Source organism: Lepisosteus platostomus, chromosome 15 (assembly GCF_059453375.1).
Source record: "Lepisosteus platostomus isolate fLepPlt1 chromosome 15, fLepPlt1.hap1, whole genome shotgun sequence".
NCBI classification, from domain to species: Eukaryota; Metazoa; Chordata; class Actinopteri; order Semionotiformes; family Lepisosteidae; genus Lepisosteus; species Lepisosteus platostomus.
This window is the reverse complement of record NC_142625.1, coordinates 26,711,592-26,734,791: the sequence shown is the minus strand read 5'-3', so window position 1 is coordinate 26,734,791 and position 23,200 is coordinate 26,711,592. Positions and strand designations below refer to the sequence as shown.

General features: G+C 49.8%; 1 protein-coding gene across 13 annotated transcripts in view; it reads right to left on the bottom strand.

Annotated features, from left to right (window-relative positions):
• Window positions 1–9,564, bottom strand: part of ptprt (protein tyrosine phosphatase receptor type T) — a 190,992-nt gene extending 181,428 nt beyond the window's left edge. For 4 of the 13 annotated variants that reach the window (XM_088607914.1, XM_088607915.1, XM_088607909.1 and 1 more), the window contains exons 1-2: window positions 9,381–9,562; window positions 8,778–9,124 (exon numbers count right to left, since the gene is read on the bottom strand). In XM_088607914.1, coding sequence (XP_088464040.1) covers window positions 8,778–8,841 — 64 coding nt within the window. In that variant the 5' untranslated portion in view covers window positions 8,842–9,124; window positions 9,381–9,562. Of the gene's footprint in view, window positions 1–8,777; window positions 9,125–9,380 lie in introns of all 13 variants that reach the window. The other 9 variants (XM_088607904.1, XM_088607905.1, XM_088607908.1 and 6 more) reach the window with 4 other exon arrangements.
• Between the last annotated feature and the right edge of the window lie 13,636 nt (window positions 9,565–23,200).

The window sequence follows — 23,200 nt, the reverse complement described above, 5'->3', positions numbered from 1 at the left end:
CAGCATCAGATCAACCTAATGAGCTATCTACATACTATTTTAAGGATAAAGAAATATCCAAAGACCACAATCTGTTCAGACCTTGTATTCAGAAATATTTTCAAGATGACATAACTTATTTTATAAATGTATAAGATGTACAAACTCATAGATATAGAACATTTTAATTTGACCTTCAAAGCTGTAGAAGAGCTCCTATAACATTTCACCTAATTTGACTGCAAAACACCCTCCGTTGCTAGAATCTGTAAGCCCTCTACGAGGCCTAGTTACTCACACCCAGTCCTCCGGCTTGAGTTTCACTCGTTTCATCTGATGAGATGTTTGTGTAATTGTGAAACTAAAACCGATCACGGGAGCAGAAACAGGCAAGCATTCATTACTAGAAAACACACACATCCACAGCTCCTGACTAAAAAAAAATAGCAAGATATATTTGCCAGGTGTATGGAGAGCTGGACGCTCTCAATAATTCACAGCATCAAAACGGAAGCGTGTTGAGCCTCGGGTCAATATTACCTGCCTGGATGGAAAAACAGAGCAAACATGACTTGCAAACAGAATTCCTTTCACCCTCAGAGCAGCAGCCATAACCTGAAGCTCAGATAGCTCAGCCTGGAGGACACAGCCTCTTCCCGACACTGAATTTTGTTCTTTGCTGGCAACTTCAGTGAAGGGTTGAAAATCCTTGACAAAGCAAGTGTATCTCTTTCACGTGGAGCAGCCAGGCTGGTCTGACTTTATTTAGAATTTATACGTAGGTCTTTGCCATAAAACTGGAAGTACATATAGGCAGTTTGTGGGATGTGTGGAACTAGTCTGCCAACACTGCAGTCTTCTGCCCTCAGGTCAAACTACAACCATCTTCACTTTTCACATTAAAATACATCAACACACCTACAGAGACCTGCATGATGTCTGTTCTCGCCTGGGGGTGCTTTCATGTATTACAGAACAGAACAATGTACAGAGCACTTTTTCTGTTAGTGACTAAATAATGACTTTGCAACGTTGCCCGACTTCGCTGTGGAAACATGCATTGCAGTCCCCAGTATTCAAAATGAGAAGTGGGGTGGCGAGGAACTGGGCTGTGGTGTTCACAGTCTGCCTTTAAATTCCAGACATGCAAATTTGCTTCCTAATCATTCTCGTTGATTACAAATGTAATTCTCCATTAATTATTTCCACATTCACAGAAATGTTTTTTAATTCTCTGTCCAATTAACTGCAAGCTGTTGATGGATCCTGACAATTATTTCTGATTTACTGACAGAGAACAGAATTCTTTTCCAGCTCTGTTCCTGCCGCGCTGCCTTTTGCAAGACAGAGATGAGGAGGAGAAAGGAGCCAGCTGTCAGGTTGTTATATGGTGCTTATGGGCAGCACTGCGGGCCCCCCTTTCGGAAACATCACACAGAAAAACACTTGTGCGAACCACAGAACCTCAGCCTAAACCAAATCAAGAGGAGGCTGACAGGGCCAGACAATGGGATTTCTATCTCCTCTCCACACTGCACTCCTGGGAACTGTCAGCTCCCTTTCACAGCCTTGCCATTTCCTCTCCAGCAGGGTGGCAAAGCCCTTTGCATCCACTGCCATCCCTGTGCCTACATCTGAACTAACCTGGGCATGTGTTAAGAAAATAATCGACATGCACGCATGTGTGTGCAGGGAGGGACTTGGGAGCTGCTGATAAATGACTACAAGGCTCCTGTGCACTTAATTGTCCTTGAAATAATCAGAATCGGACACAAACAAAACTAAATGCATAGCACATACCAAGGGAACGTGTTCCCAACTGGTTCCTGTGTACATCTGCTGCTTCCACAAAAGGAAATGTTTTCCAGAGCAGACCATGCTTCTGCATCAAGAAATAATCCCAGGAAACATTTTGCCTCTGGCCAATCAGCTGAGGTTCTGGGGAGCGCAACTTCACTGGACGTGCAATTTTACTAGACACTGAATGTACATAAGATACAATCTTCTCTTCTCATGGCTCACAATCCGCTCTCTTGATCACACATTTCCTTTTGAGCTTCCTCCCCCTATTACAAAGTTCCCGTGCAAGTGTATCTTAAAAGCAGCAAACCTTTCATCTGTGTTTTAATGTATGGCACCAATGGTCACCTGCTGCTTGGAAAAAGTTCTACAACGTTTCCTGAAAACCTTTGAAGAAACAAAGACTCCAGCAGAGCCTGGACAAGCACATGCCTTTACACTGGTCTCTGACCCCTCGAAGCCACATTTCATCCCAGCTCATCTGACAGATGTTTAAAGAAGCTGAAGGCGTGATGGGTAAAAGCCATTGTTGTGTGATGTGCACTGTCTTGCTGCAATGTTGTGGTGTCCGGATGAGCCTGCAGAAGGAGCAGGAAGTGAGGTCACAGGAAATGTAGTCACAGAAGTTCTGTAATTACTTGACACTCCTAGCCAGTCCATCACACTTAATCTCCCCACTGATTTGGGTACATTATCATGACTCATGGTCTAACCAATCATGGCCTCTTCACAGACTGTCTCGACAACCATCATGCCGATGGCAGGGATGAGCTCTCTTGATGAGCAGGATGCATTAGTTCCTTTTGAAGTTTTCCCCAAAAAGCTCTCTCACAAATGGTTTTATGTAAGTTCTTTAGACCTTGGTAATGATGTAATGTAGCTAACTGTTGTGTCTCTGTGTTTCCTATAAGCATACATACGTAAAGAGAAGTTCGTGTGATGCACAAAATATAAATCTGTCACCTGCACATCACACTCTGCAATTGTCTGCATTGTCTTGAATATTGTCTAATTTTTTAATGCATTTCTTTTGACACTTCTCCAGTGATTGCTAATCCTCTAATTTTGATATAATCTGCAGGGATGACTATTTTTACTAAGTATACCACAGTTTAGATCAGAAATTAGAAAAAGCAGTGATCCTAATACAGTGGAGCCCTGCTGGACTCCACTTAGGCAATCCCCTCCATCTGAACATCCACCACTTAACTGTACTACCTTGAAAGCCTTCTGCAATTCAAGAATTAATGATAAACAAGATGTCCAGAACAGTATCACACGAGGACACAAATCACTTCCATAGCTTGGAGGGTCAAACTGGGTCTTGTTGCCTCAATGAAACTTTAATTTTAGAGATACATAGTGTCCTGTAAACACTATACAGCATATGAAGCCTCCAAGAGTCAAACACAGTTACCAGATCAGACTAAACAGCAGCCTTATGCAGTAAAGACAGCTTTGACAAAACTGACCATGTGTTTTAGCAGACTACCCTCGCTGTGTCTCTCACACAGTTACGACTGATTCTGAATGTGCTCGTGCTCCTCCTTCCATTAACAAGGCAGCGCAAACAACACATGCACAAACTACTGCTCACCTCTATATTTGCTCAACCATCTCTAAGGTTAGAATATAATAAATCAATCGGATGGAACAAATCTTACAAGAACAACAGAGGTCCTGTAAACCATGCCTGCCCAAGAAAAAATAATTATTTTTTATCACTTGTTATGTAGCCCTTTCACCCAGAGCATCATTGCTCTGCAGTGATCACACTACACTGAGCTCAGGCAGCTCACTGATTCAGCTCCTCTGAAATCCAGAGGCTTGGAGAAAAAGTGAATACACGTTCAATGCTGTTAACACATAAAAGCTATAGACCACGAGCTCAGAGCAGCTGTCAGGATTTTAGTCATTTTGTTCATGAAAGGTAAGTTTCTCTGTGAATTTATTGCCGATGAAACTTGAGGGGTAAAATTCAGTATTCAGTTTCAGTCACAAAGAAAGTGTTCTTTTTATTTTGATGGGGGGGGGGGAGGTCAGATAGGAGCTTTTAAACTGCTGCCACAACAGACAAAAGACACTGACAGGGGCTTTGCTGTGCTGGTGGATATCAGCACTGGCACCGAGTTGCAATTTAGCCAAACAACTAAAACGGGAGCTGGGGGATTAGACGAGACAACCGCGCAGATAAGAAGACCTTTGCTTCTAAACCTCAAACCCCTGTGTCCCCAACACGCTGGATGCAGGGCCTCAGCCAAAGGGGCTCGGAGAATACTAATTAACCAGGTGATTGGCAGCTCGTCAAACCACGTCATTCTGCTGCTACCTGGCAACATCAGAAGCTGGTGATAACGGGGTTTAGAGGAAACAATTACAGACTAGACCGTCTCTAATGAGCAGAGAGGAAGTAATCAAGTCTGTGCTGAAAACAGAAATGGACACATAACTACTAAACACTGCCTACAGCCCACCATTGGCATGCCTGCACATGAAATCCATTAACTCGAGACTCGCTTCCAGGCCACTCGTGCCGTTAAGTTTCTGATTTCTCAGACACCTGAAGTACTTTACCCTGGCCATTGCCGTCTGTTTGTATTTATTCTTCTTATTAGTTCCGATTTGATTTCTTTTTTCTTCCTCCCTGTTCGAAATTTCACGGCTGTAATCAGTGTGAAATCAGTGCTTGGGCACAATTCAGCGTTATTTTTAATCCCCCCCCTTCGCCACCTCCTCCAGAAAGCACTTTGCCACACTTCACAGATCACCCTCTCTGTTGCATCTCATTTCAGCAGCCGAAGTCAAGGCCGCAGGGACCCGACCTCCTGATTACACCATTAATTCGAGGCCATTCTTCAGCCTCTCTGTCTCAGCCCATTGCTGCAGTTAAAAGGCTCAGCTTTTGAAAGTTCCTTTGAAAACAGAACTCCCACACTGACGATGCCAGTGGCAGAGACAGCCAGGCAGACAGGCAGAGGAGCACCGTCAAGCTAAACGGTTGCGAACCAATTTCTGATATTTACTGAAAGTCAGTGACACTTTGGGAGGAAACACAAGGCTTATTACTTCCAAAAAAATTACAACATCCTGTGATCAGATCAGGGTTGGTCAGTCCTGGCCTGTCGATCTCCAAGACCATAGATGTCAATTTTCCTGCAGCCTTCCCTGTGTCTGCTGTCCTCTGTCCAGTAATGAAGCCTGGTTTTCTGGGTCTTTGTGAGCTGGGATGCAGCTGAAACATACTGGGGTTGTATTTGACAAGATCTTATTCTTTCACTGACCCTAGCCCTGCTCCTTGTTCCTCTTTGAACACCCAGTGGAGTCAGTTTCTTGTCAGCTAGCAAACCCGGGCAATGTCCTCGCATAATGAGCATGCCGTGGGCAGTCAGACCCTTCCCTGCTCGAGGCCAGGCCGCGGAGAGCGGAAGGGACATCCTGAAAGTGGCAGCCCCTTCCTCATCCAAGGAGCAAAGGGAGCAAAGGCTGGGCGCAGACGCCTTCGCATGCAAGCAGCACGTTTTTTCTCCTTGAGTTATTTTTATGCGAACAGCACTAACTTTGCAGCACCCCGTCCTCAAACGGGCCCCAGCCTACTCTGGCACAGAGGGTCGGTTGGCACGGAGAGTTTTGTTTTTTTTTCAGAACAGTATCCCTCTCACGTCTCGGGCGAAATTAAAACATCAGACGAGCCTCCCGACAAAATGAATGCGGCTTCCCCACCCGGGGCGAACAACAGTCAGGAAGAAGAAATCACCCTGCGCTGACACTCCGCGTGGCCAGCTCTCCGAACCTCAGCAGCTGACAGGCCAGCGCTGGAGCCCTGAATGAACTGCCGGGCGGACTAGGAATACCAAGTGCTCCCACAGGGACGCAGCTGAGCTGCTTCCACACGGTGGCAAACGTGACGCACGGAGCAGGAAGAGAAACAGGGCAGCACACAGTCAGGCTGGTTGGAAAGGCCACTGCTCAAAGCTTTGACACAGACCGTTCAAAACCACGCTGCTGACACAATGCAACAACGCGCTCAAAATTCAACTCTGAAGAGAGTTTGATTTTAAGATTTGTACTGTAGAATAATCATCAGCCGTTCAGCCATGTGCAAAACACTGAGCGTGTCTGAGAAAGTATAAAGGGTGTGAGTTCATATTCAGAGTCAGATTTATGGAATAATAAAGTAGACGCCTTATTATGCTCACGCAGTTTCTCCAGCGGAGAAGTAAACTGATGGTCAGCTGTGGGCTTGTCTTCAGGACAAGGCAGAGACAAAAAAATAACCCCTTCAGTCTCCCGGAGGCCCCGCTGCAGCCAAGCCCAGCGGCCAGCGCAGACCCCGCCGCTGCACAGAAGCGCACGGCCGCTCTCACGGGGACTTCTTACAAGCCGAATGCAGATGAAGTGCCACGAGTTTTAATCTCAAAAAAAGGAGAAAACTAATCAACTAAACAACTATTATTTACGCTACGAGAAAAGAAATGTGCAACAAGTTATGTTACTTTCAACTTTTTCAATATTTCAATATTTACCGAAACGCAGCATTGCATGAAGATTGACCCGTTTAATGCTCACATGAGACTACAGTATTGAAGTTATGAGGCGCACGTTACCTGACGTCAGAAAGGGCAGTGGCTGAAACACAGAAAGCCTGCCAGGTGCTGTGGCCCATATGGGGGGGGTTGGTCTGCCTACACAGAGCAGAGCCCCGGTCTGCCACTGTGCGCAGCAGGTAACCACGCTCTCTCTGCGGCACAGGGCAGGAAACATTCAGACGTCACGGGGGCGCCTCGTGGCATGAACATCGGGCACAGGTGACACAGGGAGGGAGAGAGCAGCTGTCCTCTCTTCCAGCCGGAGAGGGGTCAGGAGCCAAGCTCTCTCCCGTCCGTCTCCAGCGGCCGCTGCCCGTCACAGCGATGAGCGGCTCTGAACACCGAGCGCCGAGGAGGGAGTCCCCAGGCTGGGACTGTGTAACACACCGAGAGCAGCTCAAAGGGAGAACACGGCTGCAAGTTGTGGACGGTCACGGATGCGCCACTTTATTCTGCTCAATAAAAATCCGAGCATGCAATGTGCCTGTTCCTCGGTGACTTTCCCTTTGCAAGACTTTGTAAGGGGCCCTTTCACTGGCTGTCCGCACTGCACTGGCGACACGCTGCTCCCCACCAGGGTCCCCGGCTCGCCTCGCCTCGTCTCCCTGCCCCCAGCCCGCCGCTCACAGGCAACAGGTGCGGGCGGCTGGACTGTCCAGCACGGTCAGCCCCGCACCTCGCTAGAGCAGGGCGCCGCGGGAAGCATGTGAGCCGAGAGGAGGGAAGCAGCCGGGGGCTCCGGTTACAGGTGTAGGGAGCCTCTCTCTCTCTCTCTCTTTCTCTCTCTCTCTCTCGGGGGGCTATCGTTTGTCCCGGAACGGAACGTGCAGAAAGTCTGCTGTAACCGAAGCTCTCCCGCGCTATTTTTAGTGCTCAGGTAACTTGACCACCCCGCTCCAGACGGAAGGGCCTGCGGGCCGGCGCGCCGCGGACACGCAGCCGGACAGTCCGCAGGCGTGTCCGGGTCCGGCCGGGGAGCTGTGAATCCCGGGACAGCAGCACCTCAGCACCTCGCTATGCCAGTTCCCAGTGCCTGTCCTCACTGCCGGCACTACTCCACTGATTTAAACACGAGGGACGCGACACCCACAGACAACCAGAACCCGACCTCCTGCTCCACTCTGCATGATTTTCACGGCTTGGGATCAGCATTTCACATCATGCCGCCTTTATAAGTTCTTCAACGTTTTAGACTTATTTGCAAGGTTTACAAGTACACGCATGTCTAATCATAGTCACGATGCAGAACTAGAACAGAACGGCTACCGCGTTCTAACTACAGACGATGAAGTACTATAAAGACCTAAACCCGGCGCAAGTCTGAATGAAGCTCGACAACACGGCAGAAAGAAGCCTCCCGATGCTGTACAGTGGTCGGTGGGCGCTGGAGCACAAATCCTGAACTGGCTCCCGGTGTCATTCGGGCTCAAGGGTGTCGGTGTCTCCGGCAGGGCGACTCGCGAGTTCGGCGCTGCAAGAGCGCCATCTAGCGGCGCGGCCTGAGCCCCCAGCGCAGCTGTGCGGACGGAGGGGCTCCGTTCAGCCTTCAAACTCCGAGCGGAGTGAAGTTTCAGTCCCGTGAACCCCGTATTTAAACAGCAACATTCGCCCACAGGAACCTCAGATTAGACAGTTTAATTTAATTCTAAAGGCAACAGATTCGCTTTTCGGATGGCGGCGGGGGTCAAAGTGATGGGTAGCTGGAAATGCCATAATTTGTCGTTGACGCCTTTCTGTTGAGTGAAACGGGCGCTGGAGGCGAAGAACGAGCCTCCAGGTCCCCTGCAGCACCAGCAGCCTGAAACTGTACCTTCTCCACACCGGCTCTCGGACCCCGGACTGCGCCCCCACCCCGAGCAGAGCCCGAGCGAAACTCGAGCCGAGTGAACTGTACCAACGCGCTGCTCAACTTGCTCTGCCGGGGAACAAACACCCAGAACAAGACCAACTGAAATTTGGTGGTCGCGTTGTTTAAACGATGGGGAGCGCCATATAAACACCGATTCTGTGGAGAGTGTTATTATTATTTTTTAAAAAAAACAACAACGAAAGAGAGCAATATTCAAAGGGAGCCGGCACGCCGGAGAACCCGTTGGCCCTCACGCGAAAGCGGTTTCAAATGCTTGGACGATAAAAGTTGCCGAGGCGCCGAGCTTCCCGGGAGAGTCCGGCTCGGCGACCCGCCCGGGCTGTGCTCCCGGCTCGGGTTCCGGCCCGGCGCCCGATGGGCTCCTTCTGGGGCACCACACACACGTACTGTCCGCCCCCCGGACCCACGGCGCTTTCACTCCCGACAACGACGGCCACCCACATTCCCCGCAGCCGGCGGGCAGGAGGCTCCGGGCTCGCCAGAGACCCGGGAGGAGGACGGCGAGCCCGCACACCTGCGGGAGGTGCGGGCGCGGGACTCACCCGGGAAGAACTGCCCCAGCGCCGGGTCCAGCAGCTGCAGCAGCGCGAGCAGGAGCACGGACATCCTCGTGCCGGTCCGCCGCCGCGCTTCACATGCCCGCCGCCCGTCCGCGCGCTCGCTGCCAGCGCGGGCTGCAGGTGTCCCGCATCGGGCACCGCGCGGGGAGGGCTGGTGCAGGCGAACCCCCCCCTCTCCTCCTCCTCCTCCTCCTCCTCCTCCCCCCCGCTGCGGGTCCGGCTGGGGGGACGCGGCGGGTATATCTCGGCCCCCTCCCTCGGGTCCTTCCTGGCACCGGCTCTCCGTTTCCCCCGCTGCCGGAGACGGGCTGCGAGAGGAGCGCTGTGGTCTGGAATCGCAGAGCAAGAACAACAGAGACGAGAGAGAGGAGAGGAGAGTAGAGGAGAGGAGGGGAGGTGGGAGGGGGTTACAATTCCGAGATTTTCTCGCCGAAACGGATTCTGCGCCCTGCGTGCGGCCGGTCTGCGGGGATGAGCGAACTTCTGCTCCACCTGAGCGCGCCTCTCGGTCACGGAATGACGGCAGGGCGAGCGCAGCCCGGCGACACCCCCCCTCCGGGAAAAGATATCCAATTCAAAGTTTACCGAGGGGAGGCGGGGGGGGGAGAGAAAAAATGAACAGAAGGTGGACGGGAATCCGATCCAGACGCAGTTCTCCAAAGACGAGGGCTCCCGGCTCCAGCGCGGTGTCCCCGACTCTGCGCTCCGTCCTCCGGCCGAGGCGATACAACCCCCTCACCCCCCCCCTCCGGGAACAGACTGTGATGCCTGTTCGCAGCGTGTGTACAGCACACACACATCAGCCACAAGCCGAGTCATGGCGTATTTTCGTGTAAACAAAAAGTCTTACCGTAAATCTTTACAGGTAAAACACCTGTCAGTATGCCGGCGCTGTTTGGGACACAACAGACGCCCTGTCACAGCGCGGCGAATGTTACTAAACGCACATCCTCTGTGTTTTACCCTCTACCCGAACACAAACTGGTCCTGCGTGGGGAGTTTCAGTGTTTCCGTCACCAGCTCCTCGCGCGCGGGAACGTTGACCAATTAATGATAATCGCGCTCTCTCAGCCGGGAAGGGTAAAGGTTCAGGAAATGTTCTAATTAGCTTTCCACCTTAATAAGTCCTTTCAATGCTACAAAAACATGCCAACTGATGTAATGTCGCCCAGTCTCAGACCACTGGTCACGGGCATGTCTTGGGGAGGGCTGGATATTTCTGAAACACTTCAGAACAGGAAATCGCATACTTGCAGTTAGGAGTCAAAGTGGTACTATGTGCACTACTGCATTGAAGCATCTGTGTGGAGTGTGCCTATAGAACTCCCACATAGCTGTTTACACCAGGCTTCGAGGGAGAAAGCAGAGACTGTGCGGGCGAGGGGCTGGAGAGGGCTGGATATGTCAGGACATGAGTGAGGCTGTAAAAAAGAGGCCCCTTCCTTCCAGTGTCACAGCTTCACAGGGCTCCCCGGCCTCACCACACCCCCTCTGTGTCACGCCCTCTGCAGCCAGAGGGCACTCCTTCTCTGTCCTGTCCCTAGTTTCCGGTCTGTTGTCCTTCCTGTCCCTCTCTTTCCCTTGGGCTATATATTTCCGGGTCTTGCACTCTGTCCTCGCTCAGCATTGACATTCGGATGTCCTGAGACCCGCCTAGCACAAGGGCGCCCCACGTCCGCTCCCTGAGGGCATAGGTTTCTATACGGCATTCCTGAACTCTTTGCACTACGAGCCCGGGCCTTTTTCCCGTCTCGCCGCTACACGTATGGGTCTTTTTCCGCTCTCCTGCTCCCCACGGTTAGTCCCTTTGGACGTCCGTGACACTCTGCCTCCTTCACCTGCCGCGGGGTCAGGCTCGTTAGCCAGGGCGATGTCTGCACAATCATCGTCCTGCCTGGGAGAGAAACACCCGCCACTGAGTTTCTCTACTCCCCATTTAAACTGCGATGGTGGAACCCGAGGTGCCCACTGGTCGCTCACACTCCACTTTAGTGGTATTTTATTGTGACAGGTAATTTATGATTCCATTATTTAGTGATGTAAAAATCAATGCACCATTAAACAAGAAAGAAGCTTCTTTATTGCTGATTGGTATAATATTTTCAAAGGGTCAGGGCTATATTTTTCCTTTCTTTAGTTTTAATTACACTTCACATATAGCAGCCAGGTTTTTTTTTTTTCGCAGCATTTCAGTTATTGATCTTTGGAGCCATAGGTGGTCTTCTGATTACTTCACAAGTGCCCATGGCTCCCAAGGTAAATACATCTCTGCATGAGCACCTCCAGCCAGGAGGAGGAGATTAACATCAGAAACAACCATGCCTTTCAGGAAAGGGGTTTTATCTACTGAGAAAGTGCTGAAAGAAAAAAAAAAACACATGCAGTTTAATTGGATTGGCAACAAGAATGATGGATTATCTGAAAATGCTAAAGGAAAGGAGTGTAGGCATGATAAAGCAATAAAGGTAGAAATCAGACATTCAGAAACACAAGCTAATAAGGTCATTAACAGTCTGGAGGCAGAGCAGCCACATCTGCCTACCAGAGACATGTGCCTGCAGGAACGGTACATGGACAGCAGTTAATGTCGATGCAAAGGTGAGTAATGAGGTTCAAATCCAAACATTTAAACCTCTGTAACCTGGGATCTCCTCCGTTTAACCCCACTGGCAAATGGCCTACAATGCTGTTCGAGTAAGCCAGCTAACCCATTTCCAAGGCTTTGGTTAGCACACCTGTCCTGGAGATCACACTGAGAGTCTGCCTTCTTACTGGACCGCAACAGAAAACAGCCTGTGTGCCTGACATCAGGGCTGTGCAGGCTCACAGCTGTGAGGACTGAGAACTCTGCCAGGCCCATGCAACATGAACAGATCACATCAGTGTTACTATAATGCAATGGGGAATACAGTCATAGTCTTCCCTGAAGGGGTGGGGTGCTGTCTCATTTAAATTTAATGTTTCATTCCAGGAAGTAATTATAATTCTTTCACTATCATGTATCCATCAGTGACTGACAGCCATCTACATACTGGGACACCTGGATATTCGTCAAGGATTGTGGTTACAGCTGAATAATAAAATGAAAACCTACTAATTATTTTTAAAACGCATGTGCTATCTTTATATCAAAGCCATTCTCTAATACACAGCCGTATCAACGTCAATCAAGTCTCTCTGAGCAGCAATAAACACCACTGCACTAGTCTCCCGGGAGGTGAGTTTTCCTACTGGAAAACAGGCTTTATTACATCTTCCTCTGCACAATTTAAATACGACAGTCCCACTGCCCCAACATGGATATATAACTGATCCTTTTAATAAAGCAACTTTCTGTACATATGGCAGATATTGGCTTTTTCCATTATAGACGGTGTTATAAATTGCACAGCGTGTCGCCAGCCCACGAGCCCAGCCCGGCCAGGTGTGTATATGTAAATCACAGCACAAGGTCTCCTGCTTTACTCAGCTGCCAATAGTTACAACCCCAAGAGTCCCGCGATAGATGAGGATATAATGCGTTTTGAGCTGCAGGGCAAGGAAAATTTACTGAACTCATTCCAGCTATTGAATTGTCATAAAGTACCCTTGTCAGGAAGTCTCTCTTCTACCAGACCAGCGTGCTCTAGCGAAATCTGTCCCTTCCCTCATTGTGCAGACCGAACGGTCGCCCATGCATCTCGCTTCTCGAAAATAAAATGACTTACTGCAGTCGATTTAATTAAGCTGCAGCTATCACAATAAACCTTCGCACGGGAGGATGATCCAGTCCCTCTCTCTCTCCCTCCGGCCGCCCCGCACGAGAGCCGCGAGAGGCAGCAGTCAGAAAGCCGCACGCGTGTTTCAGCAGCTGCTGGTCCCCCCCAGGAAGAGCGTCGCCCCACCCCGGGTGGCGGACGGGAAAGGGAAGGGCCGGACTTGTGGGCTGACCGATACGCCGAGGGGCCACGCGGGCGGGGAGTCACAGCTGCACACGCCTGCTCTGCCGGAGCAAGACCGGCTCCAGCACAGTGTTGGGCCTCATGGGAGCTGCGCATTTTCAGTCTGCTGTGCCGCTGGCACTCGTACACCTGTTGCACTGCGCCTGGCCGGAATAATATCTTCGCAGTTTAAATCGATGGCCCTTTGAATGAAGAACAAACCAATCAATCAATCGATCGTTCCCGAACAGTGCCCTTCACACTTCTCCACAGAGCACGAACCCTGTATTTTATAACCCAGAGGTGTAATTAAACCGCCCAGCCCAGCCACCTGTAGACCCCCGGCCTGGAGCCCAGCCCAGCCACCTGTAGACCCCCGGCCTGGAGCCCAGCCCAGCCACCTGTAGACCCCCGGCCTGGAGCCCAGCAGTGACGCAGGAGCGCGGAGAGCCGGGCTTCCTCCCATCATGCTCCTGGGCCTGCCACCCGGCTGACTCGAGCACTGTTCCCATGACTAGTTTCCAGGTGGGGGGATCTACAAATGGCCGAATAAGACCTGGCACAGACTTCTCGTGTTGTAGCTGTTCACCTGGGATTAGGGGATCTACAGTACTCTGTCCTACTCCAGCCTTTACCTGCCTCTTTTCCGGGCACAGTCCCGGTCTCTCCACCTTCTTCCCCACAACCTACACACACTTCGCCACTGCTTATGCTGGTGCAAGTTACAAGCTCTGACACTGACTCTACAAATGCCTTGATAAGCTTTAAAGCAATTTCAAATTGTCTGGATGTGTAATTGGTTTCGAACAGTTACTGAAGCCTTAATCTGAATGATTCCCTAGCACAAAGAGTTTTTGACAGCGAGCTGTCAGTGATGGAGAGATTACACTTTGACAGCTGTCCACTGCTTAGTTCAGGCACCTCAACACACCTTTTATTTATCTAACGTAACACCATGTTTTAGAAAACTGCTCTATTTATAAGAAATGTAATCTTCAATTCAATCAGTCAGTGCTACAAATGTACTAGCAAAAAAGAGAACCTTCACAGCTGAAATGTGCAATAGACTTTAACAATTAAAATAATTATAAAAATAACTGTATCAATACTTCATTTTCATTACATTTACTGTAATAAGCATGGTTAACACCCAGTATAATAAGGCTAGCCCAATGCATTTTCTTCCTGACGTTTTACTACTGTAGGTCTTTTACAGCCAAGGTGCAGTGATTCAGTTCCATGCTTTAACAAGAGTCATTCAGCATTTTGCAATGGCTGTAAGAGTGAGCTGCCGATCTATCAGGTGAAGTCAATAACGATTCTGAAAACCATTTTCCTTCTGTTAATTGACTTCTGCACATCCTGCTCAGCCAGTTCATTAACAACTCCTTCAATATTCTTGTTCCATTTTCTTAACTCTGGCATCAAAACTCCCTGGATCTGCCTTCCCATGGAAGAATTTCCTTTACCTGCTCGAGGAGGATTGCTGGAACTCCAGAGACCCCATGTTTCGCCAGTCTGTAGCGCCCAGAAGCGAACTAGGATTATAAGACAGAGTGTGTGTTTGGCAAAAGTGCTAAAAGATTTTGACTAATGAGCGTGAAACTACTCTGTGAGACAGTTTGTGAAGAAGACCTGCGCAAAAATAAGGATGAGACAGCAGATTTTTCATAGTGGAGAGGAAATTGCCAGGAGATCTCTCAGCTAGAGGGCTTTGCAGCAGATTTTATCAGTCTGTTTTGCTCTCAAAGATAAGACGATTCTGCAGCAAATTGACTGTGCAGGACAGGGCGGCAGAAATCACTCTGAAGAGTGGCGCACGATCTCTCCGGCTGGGTCGGAGCCCCTGGGAGAACGGAGCTTACCTCTCCGAACAGCTGTGCCAGGCAGCTTGGTGGAGAGCTCTCTGGCTGCAGGGGGGAGAAGGCAAAGCATAAAGTGATGTTGGCTGTTGTCAGCGGGCATCTTTCTTAATTAATTAATTTGCTCTCTGTTCACAACTTTCCTTGTGTTGTTAATCCCGTACCCACACTTTCCGCCACAACAACGCAATGTTTGGGGAAATCTTCCAACAGGGGATGACTTAATCAAACCATCTGTAGAGCAGCGAGGCTCCAAGACATGTCTGCCTTTTCCACGACATCCACCGAACGAGTCACCACCCGCAAAAGCGAGGCTGTCAGAACCCAGGGGCGCCAAGATCTCCTTTTATTCAGGGCAAGAAAGTTTGCGTGTCAAGTGCTTGTTTACACATCAGAGGAAGCTCCCGGACGGTTTAGGACTCCGGGTGCCAGGGCCTCCTGCTTCCCTGATTCCCTTCCCCTCGCTGGAAGCCTCTGGACTAGCCAGCCCCGCTGCAGATCCCCGGACCGGCTCATGAGATCAACACGAGCACCTCGGAGCGAGCTCCTGGCCCCGGGGGGCCCCTGATACTGAAGCGGGTGAGAGTTCTCTTCTTCCCCGCGGAGCAGGAATGGGAGCGAAACGCGGGGGGGGCGGAGCAGTGCAGGAAACAGAGGAGCGCCCCCTGCTGGGAGGCAGCCATGCGGAGGGCGTCCGGGCGAGTCAGCCGCGCGCTCCCACACTCTTCTCTCCCTTCATGTCCAATCATTGATCCCGTTCCATGCTTGAACAAGGATCGTTCAGCATTCCGCAATGGCTGCAAAACCTAGCTGGAGATGCACCAGGTGAAGTCAATAATGATTCTGAAAACCATTTCCTTCCCGTAATTGTCTGCACACCCTTCTCAGCCGGTTCATTAACTAAAGTAAAAAATGCTGCAGCCTCCCTGGAAGTTCAATATAATAAACATAACATTAATATTATAGGCTGCATGTCACTTAGGTTTTCATAATGAAGGTAGAAATGACAAAAATACAACAAAATAGGTGCCCACAAACTCTCTGGGCTCCTGTTACTATACCACACCGAAAGACAGTGATCTAGTCTTCAGAGGAACACCTATGATCTAAATAAACACACAACACTCCAAAAATGAAACATCCATACTCGTGCACTCCAGCAGTGATTACAATCGGGCCTCTGGCTTATATCTCTGCCAGAATCAAGGCCCCTGCTCTCTCTTGCCTGTCTGCCTGCCAGTTGTTACTGTGCTGCTGTTTCCCTGAGGGCCCCAACCCAGAACACAGCACCAGCCTGGGACTGAGGAACCAGAACCAGCCCAGAACCTCTTCTTCCTGCAGAGCCGTCCGCCCGTCCACCCAGTCCGCCCAGTCCGCACACAAACACATGGCTTCCTCTTTCCTTCTCCTATGGGGAGCCTCAGCAACTTAAGTGGAATAATTAATGACTTAATTAATTGAGAGAGCATTTAATTTCACCAGGTCATAAAGCACCTAAGTGTTAAAAAGCAGCAATAAAACTGCAGGGCTGCATCTAAGGGGGTCTGAGGTTACAGGGGCTTCAGTTAAGTACTGGATGGTAATAATCACTGGTTATTATTACCATCCAGGTGTTTCTCCCTGTCTGACTCTACAAGGAAGAAACTATCTAGAGCACTGCCTTGGCACACAAACACACCTGCCCTTCACATACCTATTGGACTTTATTACAAGTCCAGCTGCTGCACACAGACTGGAAGCAGGGGTTCCCCTCTATCAGCACACAATGCCTGACAGTCACTTGGGTGTCTGTTTTGGGTCTGTGGTGGGGCGGAGTCAGCGGGGAAGAGGAGTGCTGGGAGGGGCGGAGTCAGCGGGGAAGAGGAGTGCTGGGAGGGGCGGAGTCAGTAGGGAAGAGGAGTGCTGGGAGGGGCGGAGTCAGAGGGGAAGAGCGGGATTAAGGAGGGGCCGTGGGAAAGAGCAAACTCTCTGACTTGGACACGATAGAATGGATGAATGAAATGGATAGAAAAGAATTAACTCTGAGGAAGCGCAGAGGGACTGCTGTGGGAGTGTGGTGTGACGAGGCTTTACGCAAGAATGAGAGCTGCTATGCAGGCAAAGAGCAGGAAAAACCCTGTGTTGTGTTGCGTTAGGATGGAAAGTGGTTTAGTTTGTGGACAGTGAAATGTCTATAGTATCTGATGTTTATGTCACAAACATTGCATGTAATTTTTATTCCACCATTGACAGTCCTGAAGGACTAGGATTAGCAGAAGCAAGCAGCAGACCTGAACCATTCCAATACATTCACACTAATACACACAACACACATCAATATGCAGCATCCCAACCAGATCTCTGGCTTTCCAAATCTCATTGGAAAAGAAATAACTGCAGCGCCTTTCAACGCCAGCTATTGGGGAAGCTGAAGGGCATCATGCCAGGGCTGTTCTGTCCAAACGAAGCTCCAGGGCTGAGCAGACAGTGGAGTGGACAGAGTGCGGAAGGGATTCAGGCATCCAGGAGTAGGAGGGAAGGCCCATTTGCCTCCCTTAAGGAAAGTCTAATTGAGAAACATTCCAAAGGGAGACCTGTCTCAGTTACTAAGGAGACTTTTCCTTCTATTTAGCCTGCAAGCCCTCTTCAATGGGAGAGAAAAATAAATTCCCAAAACAAAATGAAATGTCTGTTGTCTTTGATTTCAATCTTTTAATTCCAGCTCTCCTGTAAAAGACGTTGGTGTTGTTTTATAGCCAGTCAGCTCTGTCTGTACAGCACACGTCCACTCATCAATTTGGGCCTGCCGCTTTCATGGGCTCTGTCGGCACAGCAAAGCCCTTCTGCGTCCAGCAGTTTAGGTTTTATGGTCTCACAATAGCAGCAGTGTTTTTATGACTGCAGCTGCTGTCTCATCATTAAACGCACCGTGGACCAGAGGAAGAGGGAGGATCTTTGATCCGATCACACACACACACCCCCCTAAAAAGCTGAAATCTACCTGAGGCTAATCAAGGTAAAAAGATGAAAGAGACACCTGACGCAAGACCATCATTCCAGCTAAGCACATTTTTATCTTCAACAGCCATGAACATAAACACGAAAAACTAAAAATATTTGTATCTAAAAAGGAACAACACACTAATACTGCTTTTCCCTCACATCGGGATGCTGCTCTTGCTCAGAGAAACTTGGCATTAAGTGATATACAGTGCTTGTGAAATGAGTTGCTTTGTACGACGACAACTGCACTGGGCAGCAATGAGATGTGGTGCTCATGCTGTACAAACACACAGCCCATAGACACCAGCAGCACAGGCCACTAGTCTGTCTCAAGCCATGACACACCCTCTCATGGATACAAGTGACAGCCAGGCAGGGCACACAGACGTGTGTGCAACAGCACAGCAAGGCACAGACAGGTGTGGCAAAGCTTGTGGCAGACCACAGGGCAACTTGAGGCAGCAGGGTAAATGAATGGTATAAGCATGGTGAAACCACTGTTATTACCATGCCATGTAAGCCTACACCTTTGTAAGGGAACCTGCCTACCCTTGAGTGAACCTGGCTGACAGGCAGCCCCCTGTTGGGGTGCAAAAGCCGACGTCAGTCTCGACCCTCAAGTGTCTGTTCAGGAAGGAGCTGGGGGATGTGTTGGCAAAGACTGTAATGGCTCCTGTGCCGAATCAAATGCCAACCATAGTGAGATGTACTGTGTGTAGTGGAGCTCCTGAAGCACTTTAAGAGGGATATAAATTAGTGCCTAATTACTCTGCCGTGGAAAGACAGTTAATGAAAGGAAGGCGATCAAGACTTTTTATTAGGCAAAGAATTCAGTGTCTTGATGATAGATTCAGAGTATTACAGCCGTGCCTCTGCTAAACGTAATGCGGTACAGCACTACGACAATGCAGTACCTCTGCGGTGTGATTTGGTATTTTGGGCAATTAATTATTTTTCCAAAGAACATAGGAAATGTGACAAATGAAGTGTAAGGCAGGACTGCCACACTGGCTGTAACAAAGTGCTGTGGACGGGGATGCACCTTGCTATACTAATTCAAGCTGATCTAGTCTGTCCTGCTTCCACACACACAAATGGAAACAAACACACAAACTCCCTTTCTCCCTCCTCCTTCCTAATTTGAGCTCCTCTGTCATTTCCTTACAGGCACAGAAAAGATCAGTCTCTCTCTTCCTCGCCTATCTCTCTCTCCACCTGGCCTGCTCTTTTCAGGTCCCCAGTGATGCTACATGAGGCTGTGTACCTCGACGCACACTGAAAAGAAATCCCTTGCTGTGCGCTATTACATATGAAGATGAAAAATAAATAGCATTTTTATCTGATTTCTTTGCCACAGCTGTTAAGTTAAAGAGAAGTAATAACATTCTACAGGCTTTACAAGTTTTTTTCCCAGTTTTTTTTGCTCAGAGGAAAAAAATACTGAGTAATCGTTTTCTGCCTGTGAAAGTGTTTCACATTGATCTGTCTTTTTTATATTATTATTGAGTCGCTGTAGCACAGCTGCAAATTCTCTTTTTTTTGAGTTGCAGATTACGTGAGTGCCATCTATCGCAAGGCTGGGATTACTGTCATGATTTTAAAACCAGGAGCGGACGCGCGACTGTTTCAGAAGGGCGTAAGAATAATTTCAAAACTGCAGCAACATGACAGAACCCATTAGTTTCTGTTGCTTTTTTAGGTGGCCACATTTGTTTTTAATTTCTCAAGTGGCCGGCGTATTCTGAGCACCTGTTCTAATCAAAGACTCCCTAATCACCTGGCAGCAATTTAATGTAGATGAGTGCAGGGTTTTGGAAGCGGGCGATAAAAAAATAAACCAGAAATACAAAACGGGACACACTGAGCAAGAAGAGACTACTTCCGAACAAGACTGAGGTGTTTATGTTGACACATCGTGTATATCTACCAAACAAGGAGGAGAAGCAATTAAAAAGACAGAACAAATGATAGAGCTAAAAGTGTAGAATTTGCATGAAGGGGGTTATTAATGTGCACTGCACTAGTGATGCCTTATTTAGATTTTTTAAATATATTTGGTCACCACATTACAGAGAAAATACTGCTGCTCTGGAATGAGTCCAGAGAAGGGCAACCAGATACATCCTGAGGATTACACTGACAGGCAGAAGGCACTGATCTTTTTTAGCCTTCAGTGAAGATAAGGAGGGGAGCAGATACAAGTGTTCAAAATCCTCAAAGGTCACTGACAAAGTCAACCCAGCTGACGTCTCCAGAATGAACAGTGAGACACACACCCAGGGGCACCAGAGGAAACGGTGTGGAAGTGCATGTAAAACTGAGAACAGGAGGCACTTCTTTACGCAAACGGTGGTGGGAGTGTGGAACAAGCTGCCCAGCCATATTGTAGAGGCCTACCCTGTTACCCTGACTGGGCGAGATCCTTGGATCTATTGACTATGAATTACCAAATGAGCTAGATGAGCCTAACGGCCCCCTCTTGTTTGCAGCCCTTCTGAAGCTCTTAAATATCATCCCTCACTGTACATCATTACCCTGGTCTCAGTCTCCTTGTTCATATTCGCATGACAGTAATTCATCTGGCAGAACCTTTAATCACAACCACATCCGGTCAAACTGCAGAGGGTGGCGATAACAGAAAGCAGTACGCTCCAGTGCTGCTGGACAGACAGGAAGCAGTAACCTGGGTCAGTCACTGGGCCCTGGGGTCAGGAATATCCTGAGGGATGGGTTTTCAGTTTCTCCTGGACTCTGGGGTCCTGACTGCGGCAGGTAGGATGTCCCGCCTCTGTGGGGCAGCAGAGAGCACAGTCGGACCGGGGACTTGCAGCATGTTTCGGGCGTCTCCTCTCCCTCCCAGCCTGGCGCAGGGAGGCAAAGGGGAGGGTGGCTCTGAGAGGTTATTCCGGGGCAGGAGGAGGCACACAGAGGAGCTGAGGCCTGAGGGCTCCGGGTTCGCTGGCCAGGACTCCAGGCCGACACGCTGCCTTATCTCCCTGTCGGCTCTAATCCCCCGTCCACCCTGCTTTCACTCGCACCTGGGGCCGGCGGCCCCGCCAGGACAGCGGCGACGAGCCGAGGGACTGAGCGCTCACTCGCACCGGGGCCGTGGCCCGAAGACGCTCGGCGGCGACCGAGCCCCTCGCTGCAGCCCCCGAGTAACGCTCAGTAGCAGCGCTGCCTGCTCTTAAGCCTCGGCAGGAAATCCTGCTCCGCAATCCCCTCTGAGGGCGTCTTCTTTGCACCTCCTTGTGTCTTAAGCCCCATCATTGTTAATTAAAGGATCGCTAAGACAGGTGCTGTGCACACACGGCCTCCCAGCACACTGCTCAGTCGCTGATGGGTAAGGCCATTATCTAATTAGGACTGTCGCGCTCACCAGGCAGGCTTAAGTCACTTTCACAGCACGGGACAGCGCAGGGCTCTGGGCTGCACCTCGCTCAGCACCACACCTGTACTCATTCCGGGCTCCACGCCGCAAATTATCCCCCCAAATCAACCGGGGAAAAGCTGAACTATGAAAATCCCAGATGTGATTCCATGGGCTCCGGAGTCCAGCGTCATGAATGGGGGGCGTGGAGCACCGGGGCCGATGCTGCCTGACCGTCCACTCGGCCGTGTCCACTCACTGTGGCCCGGGAGCCTCCAGGGGAGCAGGCGTCAGCAGTGGGAACCCTGTAACCATGTCCGCTAGCGAGCAGAGTGGGAGGCATTGGTCGGGGGGCATCAAGTGAAAGGACTGCCAGCTGATCAGACAGGCTGTCAGCACTGCCAGCTGATCAGACAGGCATGGCATTACTGCCAAGCTCCTTCTCCATCAATCCCCCATCATCAGAACATAAGCTTGTGAACATAAGCTTGGGAGCCATCCTGGTAATACAGAGGGCAAGGCAGGACTAGACCCCAGTGGGGTGCCAGTCTACCACAGGGCACATGCAAACACAACTGACCCAGGCAGCGCGTCTCTGTAGGTGTGCGGAAGCCAGAGGGCTGTCCAAGTACCTGCTGTCCGTGCAGACTGTGGCCTTCACCTGGTGCACAGGGCCTTGTAAGGTCTGACCTGAAGTCGGGCCTTCGGCGCACAAGCCAGTCCCTGTGTAGGAGGAGCAGGCAGGGGGCTCTTTGAAGTGCGTCTCCACGGCGCCGACAGCCCAGAGCATTGAGCACAGCAGCTCTCTGAGGCCATCGGAGCCAAGCTTATGACATTTTTAGCCTTTCATGCTTATCCTGCAAGGAAATTGAGCTCTACGCCACTTGAAGGAAACATAATGCTATTATGCAGATTAAACCATGCTGCGTTATACCAGACAAGCTAAGTGGAAAACAGGTTTGCCTCATAAACTAAAGAGGCAATAACCGCTATAAGGTTCTGCTGTGGGGATAAACGATCACCCGGGTCCTTCACTCCGGAACACCACTTTCAGGAGAAATAAAATAACCAACTACGTGCCGTTGAGCTCTGTGGGTAAAGGCTTGTATCACAGCCCAGCCCCAGGTGTCTGACTGCTACCTGTGTTTCGCTTTCCCAATCCCGAAGCCCAGACACCTGCGCTGAGCATCGTGGGCTCAAAGCTGCCTTCAACTCCCAGACATCACAGCAACCCCCTGCTCCGCCTCTGCTCACCTGAGCAGGTGTCTGCAGGAGGACCCACCCAAAGGCCTAACCCGCTTAAAGACGCCAGGCTGAGACTGCAGTGTCAAAACACAATTCTCAACTAACTCGGTCATAAAAAGAAGTCAACTTCCCAGTTTTATGAGCAGTTTTTAAAATACCTTATCTTTCACTGCAGAAAATTAAAATACAGGCACGTGGTTTGGAACTGATTTTTAGAAACATGTTTTTTCAAATTAGTCAGGTCTCTTCTTAAATCTATTTTTAGCAATGTTAATTGAAAAAAGAATTGCTTCTTCCAAATGTATAATTCATTCACATTTATTCACTTTTGTTTCTGAATTTCATCTAACCCCAGAAAATCTGAATTAGCCTCCCAATTCTTTTTGAAAATAATGTTATTAAGTTTCTTTTCATTTTCAGTCCTAGGGGTCGTTGATTAAATCTTCGACACTTCTGGAAAGTTATGTTCTTTCCATTCCAATCAAAAGGAAGTTTTCTTTTTCTCCCCACTGCCCGGCCGGCCCCTGAATTTAGAGATGACACTCTCCGAAACCGCTGTGGAGCGCCTCCATAAAACAGTGTAAATAACTGAGGGTGAAAACCTAAAGGGCTGGGACTGTGTACTGAAACCAGGCTGCTCCATAATTTCACTGGCTGTTGCCGGCGGCGGGCAAGCTGCTGGAATGAACCGGGCAGGTAATTTAAGAGACAAGACGCAGATACGTCCAGCTGCAGCTGCTGTGTATAAATCTGAGCAGAGCAAGAATCTGCTTTCCTGACACCCGCTTCAGAATGGATCGGGACTGGGAAGCGATCTGCGGTCTTGCAGCAAGCCCAGGTACGACCACGGGCACAGGGGCCTCAGTGACCTTAGCACTCTCACACTCACAGCAGGGTGAAATCAAGAGGGTTCGGCATGTGCTGACCGATGGTAGCAGCTACCTCAGGCCCGCCTGTTTCCACAGATTTAAGCCGGGAGGAGCTGCGCACGTCTCTCCTCTGGAGAAACCAGAGGGACCCTCGCTC